At 37.7% G+C, this 14,186-nt stretch overlaps 2 protein-coding genes and 1 non-coding gene across 3 annotated transcripts; all 3 read left to right on the forward strand.

Annotated features, from left to right (window-relative positions):
- The first annotated feature begins 299 nt into the window (after positions 1-299).
- On the forward strand, positions 300-3,235 carry LOC132179597 (uncharacterized). Its single transcript, XM_059592337.1, has 3 exons — positions 300-878; positions 1,330-1,903; positions 2,700-3,235. The coding sequence occupies exons 1-3, from the start codon at positions 477-479 to the stop codon at positions 3,011-3,013; spliced, it is 1,290 nt and encodes a 429-aa protein (XP_059448320.1). The 5' UTR covers positions 300-476; the 3' UTR covers positions 3,014-3,235.
- A 518-nt stretch (positions 3,236-3,753) lies between these two features.
- On the forward strand, positions 3,754-3,825 carry TRNAP-AGG (transfer RNA proline (anticodon AGG)). The gene has a single exon. It is a non-coding gene; the product is annotated as a tRNA-Pro (tRNA).
- A 197-nt stretch (positions 3,826-4,022) lies between these two features.
- Positions 4,023-12,563, forward strand: LOC132177683 (E3 ubiquitin ligase BIG BROTHER-related). The gene is made up of 7 exons (XM_059590110.1): positions 4,023-4,528; positions 5,051-5,408; positions 5,512-5,552; positions 9,114-9,155; positions 9,244-9,365; positions 9,445-9,553; positions 12,232-12,563. Exons 1-7 carry the CDS (start codon positions 4,199-4,201, stop codon positions 12,277-12,279), a joined length of 1,050 nt encoding a protein of 349 aa, XP_059446093.1. The 5' UTR covers positions 4,023-4,198; the 3' UTR covers positions 12,280-12,563.
- The last annotated feature ends 1,623 nt before the right edge of the window (positions 12,564-14,186 follow it).

Genomic DNA, 14,186 nt, shown 5'->3' on the forward strand with positions numbered 1-14,186 from the left:
TAAGCTAATGTCAAATATGTTAATTAATTGTTCGATTATAAGATATCATAAGATGACATGAACATGCTTGATATCATTTATTTATTACTTTCTTCTATCCTTAGTAAGTACTCTCTCTCTTTCTTTTTTCAGTTTTTTAATTTTTTTAATTTTTAATTTTAAAGTAAACAATAAAAAAGGTCTCCAAATCGATCCAGACAAAACAGAAAATTAAAGTTAACTGCATGTCCATGACAGTTTGGAAACCTACCTAAAAAACAAAAACAAAAACAAATGTCTCCAGTTCCCACAATCCCACATATATACCATTTATGCTCCCTACCCTTTCTACATGTCCATGGAAACATCGAAACACTTGGCCATGGCTCCCATATAACTACCATAGCTCCACTTTACTCTTTCCCCTCCGGCATATATACCACCTCCAAGAGAAATAAAGAAAGAACAAGTCCTTCTGTATACAGAGCTAGCTAGCCATGGGAACAGATCGAGAGCTAGACATAGCATATGGCTACAAAACCAGGCCTTCGTCTCTCTTGAGCTCCATTTTCATGTCCACGGTCAACAGAGCCGCAAAGACGCTCGTTTCCGTGGCGAAAACTGAACAGGCGGAGAAGTGGAAGGCCACGGACCATTTGCGCTTTGTGGTCATGCTAATGACTTGGCTCACTGTGTGGGTTCTTAGGGTTCTGATGGATTACTTCCCTTGCTCTATAGGCCCCCCTCCTCAATATCTCCTTGCAGGCTTCCCGTCCGTTGGATCATTCGACTTGTCATCTTCATCATCCCTAATGCCTTCCTTTCCTTCGTTGGATTTGGTTGTTCATGAAGGACTTGATGGACCGTCCGTCCAAGCCCTTGGGAGAGCGCTCTCACAAGTAAGCCTACTTGAAAAAATTAATTTATTCTTCTCTTCCAACACAATTCCTGCAAAGTAATAGATAGAAAATTGTGGTCAAAGTGTTGACTATTGGGCTTGGGCATTATTTTGTTTGATTTATTGTTATATTATAATTTTCGAGCTGATCATCATCAATCCCGAGACAAATAGAAGAACTTTTGTTGGTGGGTCATCAATCCAAAATCTAATGATTAGAAGCCAGGGATTAGCTGATTGCTAGGTGGCAGTTTTGCATGCATTTGGGTACAGGTGGACTACATGCACCACTTTATAACTACTAGCCATGCCACGTAAGAACGGTACTCAAGCACTGGGTTCCACCTTTCTTTTTTTCGGAAAATTCACCGAAAACCCATACAACCATAATACAAACCATGTGTATATGGCAGAGTACGTGTTCTATTCTTATTGCCTGTTTTACGGTGTAGATACTTGCGCTCCTCAACGACATCCCGGCGACGTCCGGGAAATATCAATTTGCGATGGCGATGGCCGAAAGGGTAATGGACGAGAACGCCAGATACGGCCACGCGGCGCTTCTCCAGATCAATCGGATGGCCCTCGCTTCAGCATTCGCGCGTACTTCAAACCTTCTACACCGCGCTCTCGAACGCACACAAGCAGAAGATGACGACGACGCCAACTCTGGCGCGTGGACCGCACGCGTGATTCGGGCGCTTCCTATGGGGTCTTACTTGAGTAACTTGACCTCCTACATGAAAGGGTTCCGCGTTTGCGTAAACGTCATAATGTCTACTGTGGCCAATGCTGGCACGTGTCAGTTACAGAAGAAGAGGCAACTGGCGGGGGTAGCCAGTGAGAGGGAGGTGGAGGAGCTGATGGCGGAGAAGCTGGCTCAGGAGCTGCTGTGGATAACGACTAAGCTTAGGGATTATGGAGCCGTGGATGAAGCTTTGGTGCAATGGAGCTTTGCCTCTGGTCTAGCCTCCCTCTCTCTCTGTTCTAATGTTAGGGTCCAAGGCTTCATGGTCAAGATCTCAGGTAATCTTTCATCCCCCACCGCACATCATAGTATGTGTAGAAACTTTGTCTTCATTTTGTTGTCAATTTGGTGTTACATAGTAGAAATGAGGTAAATAAATTTATGAGCACTGATTGCGTATAAATAGCACTTAATTTTTGCCACCAAATTACGGACGAACAAACTAATAATACGGAAATAATAAGATAATGACACAGATATTTACGTGATTCGGTTTATAATTTACATTAACATGGGTTGGTCTATGACCTACATCTACAAGATAAAACTCTAACGCTGCATTAAGTTCTTATTTCTCTAGTAATATTTACAATATAACATATTCATATTTATATGAGAATCATGTTAGTATACAAATAGACTTCTCTGACTAAATTAGCTAAGTGGTAGTCTTTAATTATAACTAGACTTCAACTGTAACGCAATAATAGTCTTACTCAGTTATATTTTTTAACTGTGACTATTATTCTTAAAGTCCATGATATACACTTACGCAAAATAGTTACATTCGGATTGCTATATGTTTCGTATCATGCTTATTAAAGTTTCCTTTTTGTTGTTGATCATAAGGCCCCACATAATGTACTACTACATGATGTGGGATTTTATTTACTAGATCTTATAGTGAAGAAGAATAAGAATAATGAATTCATAATATTTGGTCTAAATGGAAATAATTATTTTTTTTTATACTAATGTTTTGGGTCCGTCTTGGTTTGTGATTTCAAAAAAACGCAATTAAACATTTGATTGTAGATTATCCACTAATCCTTTTACTCTCTCCCTCACATGTAGCCATACTATGCCGAGACCTGAGTGCTGGAGAAGGCATGGCAATTTCGAGCCAAGTGAAGTTCAGGTTGCTATTGTTTTGGCTGCCCTTATTTTGCCATGCAAGCAACGGGCTGGCATATCCTGTGCTGACAAGGTTTGAAAAGATGGAAGTAGAGAGAGCAATAGACGAAGTACTCTCCAGCTTGGCGGCAGGGGATCAAGAAGTCATCCTCACAAATTGGCTGCAGGATTTCGCCATAGCTGCTTCAGATTGGCCCAATCTCCAATTTTCTTACGATCGGTGGTGCCAATTTAGTCGTATAGTTGTTACATAAATTTGTGCAGAACATTTATATTTCTGGAGGTCCAAATCAATAACGACTGCATGCATGCTCGCGGCAGTCATATTAGTGTGTATGTTTTTTTAGTAATTACTTCTCTCTTTGTGTTTTTCTTTTTGTCCTTCTGCTGTTGTTAGTGTGTACGCTACCACGTACGTACGTAGTAGATCGATCAATAAGACCTCGACTTAATTAGGCCTGGCCTGTTTCTTTTTATTTCTTGTTTGTTTTAAAACTCCACTTTGGCCAAATACAAAATGAATACACAAATCAATAAATAAATATAGTCTTAATTGCAAAAATACATCGCCTCAATTCTGGACAGCATCAATTAATATATTTTCTGCCATATATATGATCAGCAACTTTCTGTTCAATCTAATTAACATTCTTTTTATTTTTTTTTGACATGTCCGCACAACTGTACAAGAAGGGGAAAGTGATTCGAACTAGTGACCTCCGCTTCATTAGACGTGGTTCCAACCGATTGAGCTATCTCTTGAGGACATCTAATTAACATTTGTTATAAGTGACTAATTAATTAGAACTATAAATATATATATATATAAAATAAATAAGAACCCAAACTAAGAATTGCTACATTTTTCATGAGGGTAATCATTTTTGAAATTAGAAAAAAAAAAACTGTCATTTGAAAATTTTAAAATTATCGATGACATTCAAAGCCAGAGCTTGACAAGGACTACGGGCCTGAGCCGTTAGATTAGCATGTTGGGCATTTGGTCTAGTGGTATGATTCTCGCTTAGGGTGCGAGAGGTCCCGAGTTCAATTCTCGGAATGCCCCTGCTTTTTAGAGGTTTTTGTTTTTTTATTTACTTTGCTCAATTATTTTGCTAGATGGCTCAATTTCATTGGGCAGAATTAGTAAACCGAAACCGGTGTAATTTACATAGGAGCATAGCCGATCGCAGTCCACCTTTACACTCCACAATACTTAAATAAATAATTAACCCTCAAAAAAAGAAAAAAATTTCCAGTTCCCACATCAAATTTCCTCTAAACAGTAGACACCTACTTTCTCTTGCCGTCTGGGTCTCAGATTCTTGAATAATTCCTTATTCCACCGAATTGCTTTTTAATTTTGATCTCCTCCAATCCCTTGGCTCTTCTTTTGTTTGTCTCTCTTGCTTTCTTTCTTTCTTTCTATCTTTCTTTCCATGGAGAACGACAACAGCAACAGCAACAGTAACAACGCCAAGGCGGCTACCGGGGGACCCAAACCAAACACCAACAACCACAATAACGACGACGGCCAGGAGTACGATGAGAACCCTAATCATACGAATGCTGAGGAAAAACAAGAAGAAGAAGAACATAGAGTAGAAGAAGAAGAAGAAGATGATGATGATGGTGGTGAGGAGAAAGAGGGACGTGGATCCGACGTGGAGCAGCCTCCTCAGCCGCCGTCTCAGCCCTCGAGAACGCCCTTTACTAATCTCAGTCAGGTCGATGCTGACCTCGCTCTCGCTCGTACCCTTCAAGAACAGGTCCCTCCCTCCACTTTCTCCAATTTCTTTTGCTTTGTTTGTTTTTCAAATTTTATTCTTGGGGGCTCAATGAATTGGTCTTCTTGGAGCTGAATTTCTACAATCAGTTAGATTGAGACTAATGCCGTGGTTGGAAAGTACTGAGCTCGATTGACTATTTGTTAGGTGCTTTTTTCTTCTTTTTTCAGAAATCAAACACAACTCACTACGTAATCAGTTTCGTGGCTTGGAAGTTATCCCATTATTGAATTCAATGAAAATGGCAATTTAGGTTCTGTTTGGTTCTTGAGAAAATATTGGGAGTATTTTGTGTTTTGGTTCCTGATCTTTGAAACCCCAATCAAACGTATTATTCCAATTTTATTTTGCCCTCGGCACACGAAAAGTAGGGTTAGTGTCTTATCTCAGTGTTGCTTGCTCGTCTCTTTGATTTCTTACTGGTAATTGAGTGCTGTCGATTGTTTTGTTATGGTTTTCTTGTACGCTTGTGGTTTAATTGGTGTTGTTTGGGTTATGGAATAGGAAAGGGCATACATGATGCTTAGAATGAACAATGAAGGGAGTGATTATGGAAGTTGGGAAGCAGGAAGCTATGTGCATGATGATGAAGATGATTTTGAAGATCCCCATAATGACACTGATGGGGATGATGATGATGATGACGACGAGGAGGCAGTGGAGAGATATGGAGTTGATGTTGATGATGATGAAGATGCTTTCGATGTGCATGCTCATGAAGAAGCTGGGGAGGATAATAACCCCATTATTGAATTCGACCCAGCTGTGTTTTCAAGTGACGAGGCCTACGCAAGAGCCCTGCAGGATGCTGAAGAGAGAGAAATGGCTGCTAGATTGTTCGCCCTTGCAGGGATAAATGATCGTGAGTTTTCTGGGCTATTATAGCACTCTGTTATATATTGCTTCTCTGAAGTTCTTAATATTTTGCAATGGATATAACTTCTATAACTGTTTGGGGGTGGCAGGGGAAGCTGATTACATAGAGGATCATGGTGGTAACTCTCAGGTATCCATCTCTATCACAGTGGAAGCAGAATAGGCATGGTTTTGTTTCCACACATTGCAAGCATGCCCACATGCTTGCACATGCACACAAGCGCACTCACACACACTCAGCTCAGCAGTCTTAATCTCACCCATTTACATATGATTATAGCCTAGTATCGTGTAAAGAATAATCCTTTTTTGATCATGATCTATTATCCCCTTATGATTAGGGAGTAGATAGGCGTTATACATATGTTGGATAGGATAGGAATTCTTATACTTCAATTCAATATCCATCTATTTCTTTATGCAATAGATAAGTGAGAGGTTGGTAGAATCAACTCAATTGTATGTATAGATAGGTATCAGCACTATTCTAGTGGTGGAATGGCAAGAAGAGGGATTTTTAAATAGAGTTTTAGTGATTTAAATTTTGAAAAGTGCTTTTGCACTCAAACTGAGTTTTTTGTTATCATAATACAGACTGAGATGGTTCAAGTCTCAGTAAATTGATACAACCCATAGGTCTAGTAAAAACTCAAAACACTCTCTCTAGTGATACATGAGATTTTGATGTCGTAAGCTGCTCTTATGCTGTGAGCATTCCTCTCCTGCCTGGACTGACCATTATTTGGCTTATCAAAGTGAGCTTGAAAGTAGTAGAAGCATGTCTTTTTAGTTGAACTTTCATCTTCTGTCTTTCCCTCTTATTTCTAAAATGTTCTGTTTTTGCCTAGAAATAGATTAGCTTGTGATGAGAACCAACTAAATCCCTGAGATTAAAGTTCAATTTGAATTTTACTTGATGAGTTTCAGGAGAACACGCTTACCATGGTAGATCTCTTGGCATGCTTTAGAATCAAAACATTTTTAGATAAGCAAGACAAACGTAGTATGTTCGATATAACAATCCTTTGACTCCTAGTATAAACATGAGTTTCCAAAAAGATTTATGCCAATGATACGCAAAAATTGACTCTTTGTTATTTTTGCCAATCACCCATATTGTGGCAGAGATTGAGGAGCATGGGGGCATATTCAATCTCATCTGGAAAATCTGAATGGATAAATTATTCTGGGGTGTTATGAATGGCAAATATCGGCTAAAAAGAATGTGTAATGCTATCATGCTCCATAATATGGGATTTACAATACAAGCATGTGGAAAAGTCACAAAGAGGTTTAATTTATAGGTGGCAAGACAAGGGACAAACGGTGCTAGAAACCTAGAAGTTGATGTATAATGGTATTCACTATTCAGGGCAAATATGAGAAGTTATATTTTTGTTATATTGCTAACACGCTATGCTCAATTAGATGGTACTATTGGAATTTCCGAGTGGTTTGACTGTTTCCTCCATATGGATGGATCTGTTTCTTTTTTAATATGGGTCATAAATGTGCATAGACCAAATATATGCACTCGCTTGATCACATGGCTGCGGGATCTGGCCTCTGGTGGTTTTCAAATTTACATAGTTAAAGTACGTTGTCTTGACATTCAGATCTCAAACATGTTTGTTGGAGCTGCTATAATTTCTGATATGCGTCTGAGTGTGCGCTGGCCTGCCTTCCTGTATGTTTATCAGCATGTTTTTCCTAGTATTTTGCTGTTATATGTCCGTGTGAGTGCGGGCATACCTTCTATGTTTCTCTAGTATCTTTCCTAGCAATGTTAAGATTGAGCCTGTAGTGACAATTGTAGCAGGTCCTATGGGCTATGGGAAACTCAAAAGTCTCGGTTTAATGAAGTATGTTTGTCATTCAATTAGCTGATGCATATCTCCTTACTCCATATAGACTGCAAACAGTTTAGAATGTAACACTTATAAAAATAAAAATAAAAGTTTAGGATGCAACTTCTTCACCCCTCCCAAAAAAAAAAAAAAACAGTATGCCCTAAGTATCCGCTGGTAATGTTCTTTGAGTTCCTTTAAATGAAATTGCAATAATTTGATCAAAAGGTATTGAACAATATAAATTATCTGATCAATATGCATTAAAAGAGTGCTTAAACCCTAAGAGGTTGGCTTTAGTGGTAAGAGCCTTCGTCTTTGTGGTAGTCCATGAAGTCTAAGGTTCGAATCTCCTTGGTACAACCAATTCCTTGGGGCTAGCCCGCCGAATACCCGATCTGTGTTGAGGGGGCGCTTTACACGGGTTCGAGGTTAACCTAACAGGGGTGGGTACACAAAGTGGCTTTGAAAGCCCAATGCTTAGTGAGATGCAACTTGGTATTCCCTGAGCAAGTCACCTTTAGTGAGATGCAACTTGGTACAAAAGCATCCATTCTTTTACAATGTTTAAGCTGAAAAAAGAAGAAGAAGAAAGACTTCTTTTCAGTTTCATATTAATTAATAGTTCTATAGGTTGGTTATTTTCTTGTTGCGACAGTGGTTTGCTTTTCATTTATCTTTATTGAATTTTGTACATATTATTGTTTTTCAGCTTTATGACCATATATGCTTTTTTGATAAGTAATAAACCAATCTTATTAAAAGCACGAGGTGCCCCTAAGTACATTGAAAGTATACAAAAGGAGTCACCTAACTAGAAAGTTTTACTATATATGTTTTTTTTTGATAAGTCTTTTACTATATATGTTATACTATATATGTTATCACTTACAACTTACAATTAGAACTCTAAAGGGCATGAAAGGAATCCTAACCTTGCTTCTTCATCTTCTTGCTATGTTTACTAGTTTGGACTTTCAAATATTAGGAACATATTTATCTTTAATAATTGATGCATTTTGACATCAACATATTTGGTATAGCCATGTGCTTGATGGGTTGACTCGGATGCCATGTACTTAGATATAGTATTGTTTTCTTTATGTGAATTCTATTTGATGCTCTTGCCTAGCTTTGTGCTCTGCCTTTGTGCATAGGCTTTAGGAGATTCTGTTGATTAAGTTTGCCAACTTTAATAATGTCGTTTGGTCAATATTAATCAATGGCTTTCAAAATGTTTGAGATGATGAAATTCATTCGATTTGCTTCAAAAAAAAATTTCTTGTACTTCCTATGAGGCCTTGCTTTCTTTATGTTTGATTAGAAAATCTCTCTATTCTTAGATTCCTTGCTTTCTGTATTTTGGTTATCTTTTCTCAGTGTAATCCAAATGAATATTTTCCTAAGATACTTTTGCCGGAATGTGATGATTATATGATAATTTTCTTGACTGGCTCTTGCAATTAGTCTAGCCAATTATATTGCATCAAAGGATGTATTATATTTATGGGGTTCTTTTTTCATTTCAATAATTAGGGCTTGGTCTTTTATTTATACTCTGACAACGTCAAGATTTTCAGCCCTTTAGCTTTTGTTTGTTGAATTAGTAGGTCAGTGCTCATGTCGTTGCAATGGGACTGGTAAAAAGCTTGCTTTTTAAGGACTAACTGTGAAGTTTGTCTTATTTATTAGTTATTAGTAATTAGTAATTAGATGTTACTATTACTATTACTACTGCTGCTGCTGCTACTACTAAAGCCTACTATTACTATTATTAATTATTTGTTTATTTTGTGTATTATTTTAGTCTACTTTACATCAATTCATTTGCCTACTTTTTACAGGACACATGGGAGGAGGTTGACCCCGATGAACTGTCCTATGAGGTAAACTGGGTTTGGATCCTAGTGCCTTTGGTGGAGTTCTTTATTTTTATTTTTTTTCGTTCTCTTAGTATGAATTTAATTATCTCAGGAGTTGATAGCACTGGGTGAAATAGTTGGGACGGAGAGCAGAGGGCTTTCCGCTGATACAATTGCCTCTTTGCCTTCAGTAAATTACAAGTCAGGAAGCAGTCAGAATGGAAGCAATGATTCGTACGCTCAATAAACGATTTCTTTTTTGAAGGTTATATACCAGTTTTGCTATAATGAATTTTATGTGCTTCTGTTTCAGCTGTGTCATTTGCCGGTTGGACTATGAGGATGGTGAAACATTGACATTGCTTTCCTGCAAACATTCCTACCATTCTGAATGCATTAATAATTGGTTGAAAATAAACAAGGTATGCTCATATACTTTTGATTTTTACATTCCCTATAAATACACTAAGCATAGTTCTGTGAAGAAACTTCTGGGTAAATTAATGTTTCATTATTATTCCCTCAGAGGCCATAATAACTGCAGATTTGGGTTTTTTTAGTGCATGATTCATTCGAGTTCTGATTGTACTGGTTTTCCTTACCTTTGTTATGCATTTGTGGCTTTTTTTAGATGTGCAAGCCTTGGTTGATGGATTCTTAAGTGTTTTGTGGTTCCATACTAATCAAAAGTTGTTGGTTCCATGCAAGATTTTATCTTGTTTCCCCTAATTCTTCAGAACCAAGAAGAATACTAATGTTGTTATTGCGTGGAATGTTCTGCTAGTGTGCAGTGAGCTAATGAAATGAAACTAATGTGGCATGGCTGCAAAAGATAGGGAAACAGCGAGGTTTTGGCTAAAGAAGAGAGGGATGGCAGTGAGAATCACTCACTCATTAGACGTGGAACCATCAGCACCTTTTAACAGGGAACAAGCCTTGTGCTTGATTTCAAAGGGGAATAACTTACACAATAACACGTGTTGAGGTCTCATGAAAAATATTAGGACATACTTGTAATTCTGTGAATTCTAATAGACTGAAACTCAAACTTATGGAACCTTAAAAGGTAAGCTTGCAATAAGCACGATTTTAAGTGATTCATAGAAACTTTTAAAACTGTTTCCCACTCCATTGCAAATTAGACTGACCTTCAATTAGCCTCTTAAAATATCTGCATCAAGTCTTCGGTATCTTTTTTTTTTTTTTTTCTTTTGTGTTTGACCAGTACACTTGAACAGACTAAAGCTTCTAACCCACAAGTTTAATATAAGATTTAAAGAAAAGATTGAAGAAAACAAATAAAAGCTATAGATGGAAAATAGGGAGAATGAAGTGCAACTAATCATAAATTTCAATACCCACAAAAAGAAAGAAAAAAGTCATAAATTTCAACAAATGAAGTCAGCAAGGTATGGCCACATTTTTGCACTGCTCCTGGTTAGTTCAAATCTGAAATTCTTTTGAACGTTGGTATACAAAGGTTTATTCTCTACTCTTGGTTCCCATTATGGACAAGGTTTGCACCTGCCATGGTGTCATATTTACGCATTGTGTTTAAACTCCTTATTCAGTAAAAAGTCAAGGCAGGACTGGCTAATAGGAGAGAGGCTTTTTGCTTGTTAGTTTAATGCTTCCTGTGAAATAGTTGGTTTGTTGTTCTTTGTTGAATATTATTTGGAGTATGTAATCATCACAGCATCATCACAGTAAATTGATACATTTCCAATTATTTGTTTTTTGCTGGAACTGAGTCTTACACAAATCATTGGAGGGGATTACTGACTCATCTAGTTTACGAGTATTGTGATGTGTATTAGTCTTCTCATTAGTAAGCTAATGCAGCATTTTCACTCGGGGAGTGCCTATTTGCACACCTCTATTTGTCGCTTCCACACCCCTCTATCTCACATGGTGCTATATTTCTGTTGATATCTTTTTGAGCAAGAGCTAAAGTAGCTCCTAACATTTTCCTTCCACTTAACGTAGAAGCTCCCCTAATAACTTAGGTTCTAATGGCATGTTTAATATCACCTTCGCTTTGACCGTCAACACAGTTGAATGGGTTTTCTAAATCTTAATTTTTTTTTTCTTCCCCCTATTCACTTGTAGGCATGACTTTTGCATGATAGTGTGTTCCTTTTCCCCATCATCATCATCATCAAATAGATTTCGTCTGCCTTTTTTCCTAGTTATTCAATAGACCAACCTTAGAACTTTTTCGCTTTCAACTATGTGTGCATGACTTATACATGATATGATCATTTTCCCTATCATCCAAAAACGGATTTATTTATTTATTCATTAGTCCAACCTTTGAGATAACCTATTATTAGTTTACAATTACTGGTTTTTAATCTTTTTGTAAATAAGAATTTTATATCCATGTATTTTTCTTCTGAAGAAAAAAGTAGGAGGGAGGGATAGAGAGGTATGTTAAGATGTTTTTTAATAGAAGAAAACTGTTTGAGACAATATTTGTGTTGGTATTTGATGCTTCAGATCACCCTTTTGTGTTAGGTGCTTGAAAGCTATATATACACCATTTTATATGTTTCACTGGTAAATTTGAATTACAAATGAGCTCTATATCTAGGTCTCTACTATATTCGTTTTTTCAATACCTATGATTAAAGAAACTCTTGAAAATATGTAATGGCGTTTATCAGAAAAGAAGAAAGATATTGCAATAAGAATAATTCATCTGTGGTTTCAATTCATTTATGGTGCCATGGTTCATTGGGTGCTTAACTTACCAATGAAAAGAAAAATTCATTTATAGTTGAGAAATTGGAACATAGACATTGTTTCCTCCAAGTCAATTTGTTTTCCATTGGAGCACTCTTGATTCATGCAGTGTACCATTATTCTGAAAATGTGCTCTCTCTCTCTCTCTCTCTCTCTCTCAAGATTGATTCTGTACTTTTGACTTTTGTTCAATAACTCTTGGATCTTAATATTTTATGCATTTGAATTAATCACTGATGTGTGCTCTAAAAGGTAAAGGGTTCTAAAACAGGATGTGTGCTACATATGACCTCACTTTGTGAATGCTTACAAAAAAATAATGATGATGAAATTTTGACCTGCCCTGTGATTGCAGGTCTGCCCTGTTTGCAGCACCGAGGTTTCCATATCTGGCAACAGCTAGTAGAATTTATGGATCTTCCTGTTCTACGTGTAAAAGACTATATATTTGCATTAGTTGGCATATAATTTGGGTCATGGCTCTTGTTTTGCTATGCATATAGTTTTTCTCTGCAATTGGAAGGAATACAAATGTGCCTGGTTGTATCCATGTTTCAAAGCAAACCCCATAGTTGAAGCTAGTTTACTATATTTTTATTAGATATGGCCTTTCTCTTTAACCACAGTTGAAGATGGTTAGTTATACAAATCGAGAACTAGTATACATTGCTTGTGACTTTCTTTGCACTTTAACTTCCATATTTATCTGCTTATGTAGGTTAATACTCATCTTGACTTTAAGTGAGTTGTGGATGGTAAAGCCTCTTTTCCGTCTATATTTCAAGTGAGTTGTGGATTTCAAATTTTTTTGTAGCAAAGATTCTCCTGTGGTTAGCACAATATTATTTCAATCGGAGATTGCCAAGACTTTACTGCCCAATAGGTGGTAGTAAATTTTGGTTAATTTAAACGATTAAGGTTATCTATTTTGATGTAAAATATTTTTCCATTTTTCTAGTGAACGGAAAATGATTTCCAAATCAACAAATTTGCCATCAAAGGAAGGAAAATAGCTTATGCTTTACCTTTGGGGACAAGGGGTGGAACGACCTGTCAGTTCTACTTTAGCACAAGGAGGCTTATAATTGAAAAAATCTCCTCTGAAGAGAAAAAATCTCTGAAGAAAACTCCCCTTTGACTACCATGGGAGGAGGGAAGCAAAATCATGCCTCCCTCCTCTTCCTTACCCTCCCATCTTTCTCCCCTCCTCCCTTTCTTACCCCTCTTTTTCCGCCGCTTTGGAGGTCCCCGCCTTGCTAGAGTTCTCTAGAGCCCCCCGGCCTCTTTTGAGGCAAGAGGCACTATCCCACGGATCTAAACTCTCTTCACAGTCAACACCAGTCTTCCTCCTCCCCCTCTTCCTGTGTTCTTGGTTGGGTTTGTCAAGGTTTTCAGATCAAATTTTTTAAATCTAAATTTGCCTTCCTTCGCCAGTCCCTGCTTGTCATGTGCCACCTCATCGTGCTCCTCATTGCCATCTGCCTCTGTCGACATCTGCCGCTCCTCCATCGAACATCCACATGCCAGAGCATGCCTTGCATGCGCAAGTGAGTTGATCTCATTCACAAGCGTGTGTCAATCACGCGCCGACGCGTGGAACGTCTCCTGCCGCAAGTGATGGCCCGATTCTTCCCCTACATTGAAAACCACCGCTGCTGCTAGTCTCCTGCGGTGGTTTCTTGTTTCTTACTACTGGCGGTGCGTGTTCATCACGTGCTAGCAAGGGAATTGCACAATCCGTCCATCTTCCATCTCCTTCACCATTGGCGTCTTTGTTTTGGGGGTTTGTTTATTGTTTTATTATTGTTTTTATATTTCCTTGTAATTTTGTTGGTGTTTCCTTTGTATCTTCCCCAGTGTTTCTTTGTTTTTGTTGTAGATTTAGGGCTTTGGATGCCCTTACAACTAGTTATGGTGCTCTCTCGATCTGGTTGCAGATCGTTTTGCTGGTATTTCTTTCCGTTGGCTTTAATTTGACCGTCATTGGTGTCTTCTCTATTGCAGTGGCTTTCCTTCAGATATGTTGTTGCACCATCTTTGGTGCATCATGTCAAACCACCTTAATTGGTGGCCATGGTTCTTGGTTAGTGTACCAAGAATCAATAGGGCCGCATCATTTATTTGATGCATTCTCTATTAATTTTTGTTTACTTACACTGATGTGGTCAATTTGGGGCTTATTGTTGGGTTCCCTAACCTTTTGTAGTTTGTTGTAATTTCTTTGTTGATGTATCTATTTATAAAAAAAATTAAAAAAACAAAAAAAAAAAACTCTGTAAATTACTATACAAATAGGAAGAGTAAAACAAA

The sequence above is a fragment of the Corylus avellana genome, chromosome ca4, assembly GCF_901000735.1.
Source record: "Corylus avellana chromosome ca4, CavTom2PMs-1.0".
Taxonomy (NCBI): domain Eukaryota; kingdom Viridiplantae; phylum Streptophyta; class Magnoliopsida; order Fagales; family Betulaceae; genus Corylus; species Corylus avellana.